Source organism: Rhagoletis pomonella, unplaced genomic scaffold (genome assembly GCF_013731165.1).
Source record: "Rhagoletis pomonella isolate Grant_MI unplaced genomic scaffold, Rhpom_1.0 Rhpom_scaffold_00007, whole genome shotgun sequence".
NCBI lineage: Eukaryota > Metazoa > Arthropoda > Insecta > Diptera > Tephritidae > Rhagoletis > Rhagoletis pomonella.
Window position 1 is genome coordinate 68,649,010 of NW_023458561.1, and position 9,455 is coordinate 68,658,464.

Here is a 9,455-nt window from a genome sequence, read left to right on the forward strand (position 1 = left end):
AAAAAGCTTGTGAAATGGCAACATAGAAAAAATACCGTTTTTTTATATATATATTTTTTTTTAAGACAGACATTAAGGTGCCTCACCAAAAAAATTTTATGTTCTTTATATATTCATTTATAGGATATGTAACTATATGTACACAAATTCGTCCTTATGCTACTAAGAATTAAAAAAAGCACAGAAAATTAAACAAAATTATAATTAAAATGTTTTCTAAAGCATTGCTTAAGAAATCGAATCTGCTGATAAGTAAATTGTTTTTATGTGCTTACATTTTATTACCATATTAGTCTCTACTAGCTACAATAATTTTTCTTCTTTAAATACATTTTTTTTTAATGTTTCCGGAGCATTTTATTTTTTAGTTTAATTTAGCTTAAAGTTAATACGCTGTAGGAATTAAAATTGCATTTCAAATAAGAAATTTGTACAATTTTAGAAACTTATTTTCCATTAATTTTCTAATAAATAAATACTAAAAAATATTTATTAAAAAGTATCTATTAAAATAAAGCTTGTGTTTCTCTTCTTTTGCACCTTAGTGTTTATACATACATATGTATGCACGTGTGTGCATAGAAACACATGTGTATATGCATGTACATATGTATGCCAAAGAGTGCAGCTGGCACTTTCGGAAAATGTACTTACATACTTACAAACACGCATTGTTTCTTAGCTTCATTAGAAATTCAAATGCGTGTGCACGCCATAGCAGACAACAATAAAAACATATCAAAAATATGTGTACAAAAAAAAAAAAAACAAAATACAAAAACATTCAGACTACGAAAGTGCATAAGAACTAAGGAAATAAATATGTACATATATCGAAAATTAAATGAGAAAATAGATAGTGCCCAGAAAGAGAGACAGAAAAAGATGCATCCCAGTGGGAAAATGTAATGTAGGATAATCTTGAAAAATAATCAGTAAAATAATCGTTTTCACATTCGAAATCGCCTATTTTCCCCCACGGCGATGCCCTAAGAAGAGTGGGACATTCAATTTTGCATTACCCAGTGCCTAATGTATGCGATTTGATATGATTTTTTTTTGGACTTTTTGGATACATTAAAATGCCGATTACATATTAATCTGTAATAGAATCTAAAATTCATAAGAAAAGCAACAAATTATTTATCACGCATGTAACGCACTACTACTTTTCCCACTGGGACTTGTTGCGGGAAAGCGCAGCATACAAACAGACACATAAATAATTTAATGCACACAAATAAATATGTATTCACAAAAAATAATAGCTTCACGCTTAAAATGCAATGGTACCAACCTGTTAGACGGCGCTGAGTTGCAATGGCTTGGCTGACTGGCTGACTGGCTGGCTGACGGGCTCACTGACTGACTTGACTTGACTTGGTGGCTTCGCAATAATGTGTCGGTTGATAAATTATGTAAACTGGCAGGCTGTTGGCGCGATGTGAATGCAAACTGCAATTAAGCGAATAAATTGTTGGAATATTTTCGGTACAAAACGGTGGTGCATACAGCGGCGACCGAATAAACAAACAACTGTTCGATTATTGCAATAAATGTATTGCGCGCTTTGTCGCTGTTGCACAAAGAACAAGAAAATCACACACACACACACACACAACAACAAACGAAAGTTCACAATAACAATGTCTCGAGACGCCGCTGAATTTTTAACCGGTCAAATAAATACAGATAGGCTGCGTGCTGGGGCACCGAGACTTATTTAGGGGCGAGCACAACTGGTTTGTCTGAGTTGCAAAGGAATTCTGAAAGGGTTATCAGCGGCGTCCCGGATGTATAGCCAGCCACACTGGCGGAGTGCTGGCGGAGAGTACAATGACGAGCGTATTAAACTTGGTCGTTAGTACATATGTATGTATGTATGTATGTATGTGTGGCGATCTATTTGTACATATGTATGTAGGTAACCAACCATCCGTCAAGTTGTTTATTTTTGTAAATTTTTATTTTGTTTGCCACGCTGTCTTGTCTGTCTGCCAACAATTTGTGTGTACTTTTCGAATGCCTCTGGGTTGCGTGGCTGCGTCGTAATCTGTTGTGCTTATCTTAACAGCAGCATTGTTATTGTTTTTGTTGTGAGCGATAAATTTATTTAGTTGGCGTTGTTGTGTTGCCGGCTTTGGCTAACACCTAGCAATTATGGCAATGCGGGGGGGGGGGGGGGGGGGGTATGCAGATTTTAAAACACAATTTATACGCTTCCATACATACAAACATACATACATATATGTAAATAAGTACAAACATTTGTGTGTAACATATAAATATGAATAATAAAGAGTAATTGCGCGCGGGAGGGTGAGAGGGGGCGCTTGGGGGTGGGGCCGGCTCCTCACCTTAATTCGTGCAATCTCCAGTTGGAAGCGTGCAGCTCAACAACTAGCCGACCGTGTTTAACTGCGATTCAACGTGATAGCGCTTGCTTTGTTTAACGGTAATAAGCGTGTAGTTTCACCACTTGTTTATTGGCATAATTTTTTTTTTTTTGTAACAATGACTGGCTAATCGTTTGTTTTTAATAAATCTTTATTATTTATTTACTTTTCTACATTCTAGATACATATGCACACCTTTTAGAGCGCGATTAGTTTTTTTTTTTTTTAAGTGTATTTTTAACTCCTATTCAAGTGCTAATCATAGCTTTGCAGTTTGAGTTATTGTACAACGCTGGTGTCACTTTTCGTAATACTTTTTGAAAGCGTAACATACTCATGTACTTAGTACATACATACATATATGTATATATTTCTCAATGCACTTGCACTTCACTGTCTCAGCTGCTGAATTTTTTTTTACTATTTTTTTAATCAGAATTTGTTTGCATTCGCTCTCTAACTTATCGTTTTTTATTTACTTTATCACTTAACTTTACTCGCTTTATGCAACAGCCTCCAAAAATTTATGCTGTTGCCCCAATGAAAGCATCGCTGCTGACTGTTTACCGTCAACGCTTACCAAATGCCGCCTGGTCGCTTGGCCGCTTTCTGGTTGCCGTTGCTGTTACTTCCGTCTCTGCTGCTGCTGTTGTTGTTGTTGTTGATGTTGCTGCTGCTACTGTTAGCTGTTATTGTCTCTTCACGGCCGGTTTCTTGCTGCTGTTAGCCAGCAAATTTTGCCCGTACAACGCGTCTGTTAATGCTTTTACCTGTACCTAAGTGGCGCGAGAGCGCTTTTGTACTCGAATACAGAGGTACATACATACATACATTGGATTTTGCTACTAGAGTGAGCGAGCTTTTATTTCTACTTATCTGTGGACATACCAACCAAATAGGGTGGATAAAAAACACTAATGGTTGAAGCCAGTTAATTTTCTTTAGGTTATTAAAGTTAAAAAATAATTATCGATTTTTTGATCGCTATTTGTAAATATTTCCAAACGTATTCGCTATAGCGCCGGTAAGGATCATTAGATAGAATTCGTTTCTAAAAGTCGCCACCAGCATCAATCCACATTTTTTGAGATTACTTTGCAGTTTAATTGAGGCAGATATTCTGAAAGCTCAAGCTGATGAAATAGTGGCACCTGTGCTGACAATGCTCGACATAACAGCAACTGGCTCCTGCTTATGATTATCGACCGCTTCGTGCTTACCCTCGACGTCCAATATCGGAAGACCATTCAGCTTCAGTAGGCTTTTACAGCTAACATATGTAGGTGATGCCCACTTGGTTTCAGCGGGGGTCCAACGACTTTTCGAACGAACGAATTCAGCAACATCAGCGCTTGCAGATAGAGAACCCCCAATTTTTGCAGCTGCGCCACCTTGCATTTGTGTACATATATGAAAATTACTAAAATATTCGAATCTATCACGAGAAGGTAATGAGGTATGTGGTCACATTAAAATTAATTAAATTTCAATCTGAAGTGCGTATAAAAAATATCGTTTTATTTAGTTCAGAACTTTCAGAAAAAAAAAACAAAAAAACAAAAAAAAAACGGAGTGGTCGAAAAAAGATCCAAAGCCGCAAATCCAAATAAAATTTTGAAACCGCTCTATTCCATTTTGTGAAAAGTGCCTTAAAATTAAAACTAGTTACACATTATTTTCTAAATATTCAATCAATAGCATCACATTTTTTCGTTTAACATTACCTTAAAAAAAATTTTAAGGTTTTCTTATTTGTTTTATTTAAAGGTTCTTGAAAAATCAACTAAATGATTACCCAGAGGTTTCCAGTTCAAAACCTCGAGCTCATGCGAAACACAAGCGAAAGTATTTTTTTGTGGCACCCCAGTGGAATATTAACTCTTTAGGTAGAAGCTTTCTACATATAAACGAAATATGAGAAAAGCTCTCCCATTAGCTGCTGTCGATAAAGTGTTTAAATGCGAGTATATGCGCTTTTTGTATTAAGTTCATAGAAATCATGAAAACTTATCGTGAACATTTACGAATTTGCAGAAGTTGGAGGGAGTCTTCCTATGGAGTCATATGAATTACATGCACTTATAAAAGCACACAAATTTGCATGTGTATTAGGTACGCCTGAGAGTATGCAATTTTCAAAAACACTTTCTGTTTGGAGGCTTTTTTAGCTGATCTTCGAATATCACTGACCTTCGTAGTCGTATGAGAAAATAAAGAAAACAAATACATTAGGCATATCTGATGTCAATTTAAATTTATACTGCGTTATTTGTAAATAAAGTCCTTTTATCTAGGAAACTTACAGCTGATTCTTCTTCCTTCTCTAAGCTGGAACTAATGGCAATGCCATCTGCTAATCAGATTAGCAGCTCGTATTACACTTTCAAAAACCAGCTGCACAACGGTGAGTTGCCACCTTTTGTCTCGAATGGAGCGAAGAGGTCCTCGGTATTTTGGAAAGTTTTGTTCAGTCCCTATTAATTATGCGGTTATCCGAATTCTCATTTTTGGTGCTCTCAAACGACGCTTTCAAAAAATTACAATAAATGTGGTGCGTGCCGGTTTGGTTCTTTGCCAAAATGGACTGTGGCCAGAGGAGGATTTACTAGGTCTGAAGCCAACTTTTGTTTGCAGTTTTTCACACAGTTTGCCGATAGGATATCATGAGCAATGTTGAAAAATTGTAAACCATTGTAATTAGCGCAAACGGTTGGATCTCCATTCTCGTCTTGTGAATCTTGTGGAAGTGCCTTAATATACCTGTATTCGGGCATGTATTCGTTATACCAAATTGCGTCAGATGGTACCTGCGCCCAACTAGATTTTTACGCTGGATTTGACCGGCTCAACCGGTATCCGGTGGCTTGAGGGGAATTGGTTATTTCTGGTCTCGCCTCATCTTGGTATGGTGGAAATGCCTAAGTTTCATGCGTATATTAGTCAGGATTCTTCTTCGACCAATGCAGTGTCTGTGTCGCTAATGAAAAGTGATCTTTCCATATCTCAAGTGTCCTTTCGAAGTCTATGTCTGCAAAGCCTATCAAATTTTCACAGAAAATTTTCGGCCCACAGTGCCGCATGTCAGCATTTAAAACTTCTCGAATTCACATACATTTATGTATATTTTCTTTCTCTTTAACATTTATCTTCTCACCAATCTTTCCCCGATATCACTCAACTGTAGCTGTAGCGTATCTATTGGCTGTAGAGTGGCTTTGTATGTTGTTGAAGTGGAGAAAACAAAGCCGCCGTAGCGGGCAGTACCGTTGAAGGCCGATCACCTGAATTGAGCAACGCCTGAAAGTCAAGTGGGCTTAATTTGCGGTAAGATTTGTGCCTGGTAAAATGTAGTCCTCTTTCCGTAATTTAGAGTCATTACCATTAGGAGGCGTTATTATTATACATTTACATATATATGTAGTCAATTTCTCTGCGACGGACACCATTCTGCAGCCGAGCCTACTATTTAATATATTTCGCATAAATACTTAAAAATAACGGGTGATCCATGTATACCTTTTATCATTTTAAATAAAACATTTTAAAGAGAACTCGATATCCCGGAGTCTTTATTAGGTTTGTTCCACCAGCTTATAAATTTTGTAGTTTATTTGATATACGCTGACAGTTTGAAGTTTGCTCGAGTTTTTCTACAAGTAGCTTGTGGGACAAACCTATTATTACCCGAAGGAACAATTTAGCCATTTACTTTTTAAAAATAATTTCATTCAAATGTTCGTGCATTCGGAAGGTTCGAAGTTGCATTTTGTTGATACGCGGTTTTCTGCTTTAAACGACAACATGTATAAACATGCATGTATGTATGTGCATGCATACGTACATATACAGGAAAAGAAGCATTTGCAATATTTAATGCCCAAATTTAAATAATAAATAATTCGAATACACAGATTATTCATCTTCATATTTGACTAGTCTTTCCAAATAATTTATTAATTAAGATCAACAGTAAATTTATATTTTACCTTGTGGTATGCGAATCAACCAGCAGCAAAAGCAGAAGCTGAAGTGTGCGAAAATGTTTACCTTGTGCATTGCAGAAGATACTTGCGATGTGAATGGGAGTTAACGAGGCGATTGATATATTGTTCATATTCATGTAAATCCGCCAGATATTTTTCGAAGAAAACGAAGGTTAACATGTTTCCAATTTTTTCAACATTTCAAGGTGAAAGAGGCAGTTTTAGTAAGATTTTCTTTAAATTTTTATTTTAAATCATTTTACCTAACATACATACATACATATATATGTATAAGACTTAATATTTGCTTAAAATATATGAAATGCAGGAATGGTGTTTTTAGTTAAGGTTATGGTTAAGGGATTCACTAACCGTCATAACAGATATATATACTGCGATCGTGGCATAAACCGCATGGCGGATACAAATATTTTGTGATTGTCGAGAATCGCTTTAACAATTTTTAATCCTTATAAAATTTATGACCCTAATTATGAGACATGAATGAATTAGTCTAAAAAATCAACTACTACAATACAATTACAATTAAGGTAATGAGGTTAAGGTGTGCAAATACTACTTATACATATAAATATGTCCGTTGCGTAAGAAGTACATATCGTTGTTGCCTTAACTTTTCGTTTTATCACACATTTTCGGACCATCACCTATGCAACTAGCGTAGGCCATCATGTGAGGTAGCAGATTTTGTTGCATGACGCCACAAAATAGGTGGTCCCATGGACCGGACGCATACACGCCCACATCGTCGCCACCATGAACGCCCACATCCTGTTTAATATAACTGGGTGCTACGAAGTCTGCAAGTGAATGAGAAATTTTATGAATTCGTATTAAAGATGTAAATGAGCTACAAATAGCTGATGAGAATGTGATTTGGATTTTTGTTAAAAAAATTTATGGTAATGACGATCCATCTCTTTTATCGATGTATGTAGGCCTGACTCAGGAAGACTGAGACATTCATTTTGAAGGCCGATTGCTAATGCGTAGCTGAAGAAATCTGATTTATTTGGGTTACACTATATTACTGAAGCGTAAAGAGCTCCATTAAATATGAACCGAACAGTGCTTTTGCAAAGCTTTTGCATAGAACAGTTCCAAACTGGTGTGCTACCTCATCGGCCTTTCACAGCAATTAACACAGCTTTTATTCTTACCTGGATTTTTCATTTTTCCTCTCAAATTTATCCTAGTTCCATCTGCATGCTGATACTGCTGCGGACCTACCGCATAATTCAATGTCGCATAGGGCACTCCATTCGAATCCTCACCCATCTCGTTCAAACCTAAAATATCAGTGCCCCTCTCCGGATATCCAGATATGCTCAAGGGATGGCCATGATCCGCTGTCACCACAATCAGCGTATCCGCCGGATCGGTCATGGCGCGCGCCAACTGAATGGCTTTATCGAATTCCAAAATTTCGTCCAAGGCAATGCCAAGCTTATTCTCGTGGTTTCCATAATCGATGAGACCGCCTTCGATGAAAATGAAATAGCCGTTATTATTCTTACTGAGAAATGAGAGCGCCACGCCAGTCATTTCAGCCAACGTTGGCTGATCGTCGTTCGCATGCAGATGGTACTGCATCAACTCCGATTGAAAGAGACCCATGATGTTGGACACTTGCGAGACATTCAGCCGCAGCAATTGGTCGCGGTTTTTCACAACAACGCCGTTGGGGTGCGAATTCTGCCAGCGTGCGAGTAAGTTTTTGCCATCCAACCGCTCGCCGGGATTGCCGAACAAATCCTTGACCGTGTTGGGCAGAAACTTGCCCATGCCGCCACCCATTAGCACATCCAAATTCTTACCCGGCTGCATTGTAACCAGCTGTTGCGCTATGTCCGGGCAGGTGGCAGGATCTTGGCCGTAAAATAGAACATCGGCGTCGCATTCCCACAAGCGGTTGGCAACGTGCGCATAGCCACCCGATGGACTGGCGTGTGTGAGTGAGGTGGTGGTGATGAAACCGGTGGATTTGCCCGCCGCCTGCGCCCAGCTGTAGATGGAGGTCAGGTGGTTGCTGGCATCCATGCTGGCCGTGCAGTTGTTGAAGTCTACGTTAGCATTCACGCCGAGCGTGAGCACGTTGGATTTGACGCCGCACATATAAGCGGTCGACGTGCAGGCTGAGTCGGGCACTTGAGCATTTGTGCAGTAGGTCTGGAGAGAAGGGGGAGTTGGCATGAAACTGTACCACCTGGCAAACCGAAAACCGAAATACTCACTCTGCTCAGCCCGGTATAGGGAAACTTTTCGAATGACAACAGCTGTTCTTCGCCCGTGAAGCCCACACGCTGCCCTTGAAGTATTCTCGCTGCTGTTATGGCAGTGAATGGCATGCCATCGCCGAGAAAGAAGATCACATTTTTCGCTTTATTCTTATTCACCCGTTTGCTCAGTCGCTTAGCCAACTCTTCTTTAGCCTGATCGCGCCAGAATTTCGGATCCAGTTCAGCCTTCGGCACCATGCGATTATTCAAAGCCATGCCGATGCCCATGTTGTTGGGATTGTCCCGCTGCAGCTTATTCACAACGTACGGTGCGTGTAAATCGGGCGCTGTAATGGAAAAAAAGAAAGTAGCAGACAAGTGTTCAGATTCTTTTAAAGTGAAGAAGAATGCAACGAACATTTGTTGAGCAAGGTCAATGCTTGCACCAGACATTGCGCCAACACGAGCGTCGCCAAAGTTTTGCCCTGCATATTTGTGTTATACCACTGTTAACTCAACAAGGCTCCTTGGCTAACGGCTGAATTTAAATGCTTGCAAAGTCGCAGACCAACAGTCTATTTATCGCTTCCCAGCCGAGGTAATCAGCTACCAGTAAAGCTGCTTTCACTCAAAATGTGTGGGATAAGGTTACATGATTTTACAATTGTATAACGTTGAGGCAGTTGTAGGTGCTTAGTTTGGCGTATTTACATACGATTATAAATAAATAAATTTTTATATATATACAAACATACGTACATATATATGTAGGTGTATGCAATGTTAATGCTTGTGTGAATGAGCATTTAATGGTTTACTTAGCTCATTCTTGCTTA

The 9,455-nt window shown here is 38.6% G+C and overlaps 2 protein-coding genes across 3 annotated transcripts in view; both read right to left on the bottom strand.

The window, feature by feature from the left end:
• The window catches only part of LOC118743425 (tyrosine-protein phosphatase 3-like), a 50,057-nt gene extending 47,102 nt beyond the window's left edge, over positions 1-2,955 (bottom strand). Inside the window, exons 1-2 of one of the 2 annotated variants that reach the window (XM_036476080.1) lie at positions 2,592-2,955; positions 1,298-1,455 (exon numbers count right to left, since the gene is read on the bottom strand). The gene's annotated coding sequence lies outside the window, so the exon portion shown is untranslated. Of the gene's footprint in view, positions 1-1,297; positions 1,456-2,357; positions 2,552-2,591 lie in introns of those variants that run through there. The other variant, XM_036476079.1, reaches the window with a different exon arrangement.
• A 4,026-nt stretch (positions 2,956-6,981) lies between these two features.
• LOC118744057 (alkaline phosphatase-like) lies at positions 6,982-9,120 on the bottom strand. Its single transcript, XM_036476814.1, has 4 exons — positions 9,038-9,120; positions 8,635-8,966; positions 7,561-8,569; positions 6,982-7,200 (listed from the first exon to the last, which is right to left on the bottom strand). The coding sequence occupies exons 1-4, from the start codon at positions 9,108-9,110 to the stop codon at positions 7,010-7,012; spliced, it is 1,605 nt and encodes a 534-aa protein (XP_036332707.1). The 5' UTR covers positions 9,111-9,120; the 3' UTR covers positions 6,982-7,009.
• Between the last annotated feature and the right edge of the window lie 335 nt (positions 9,121-9,455).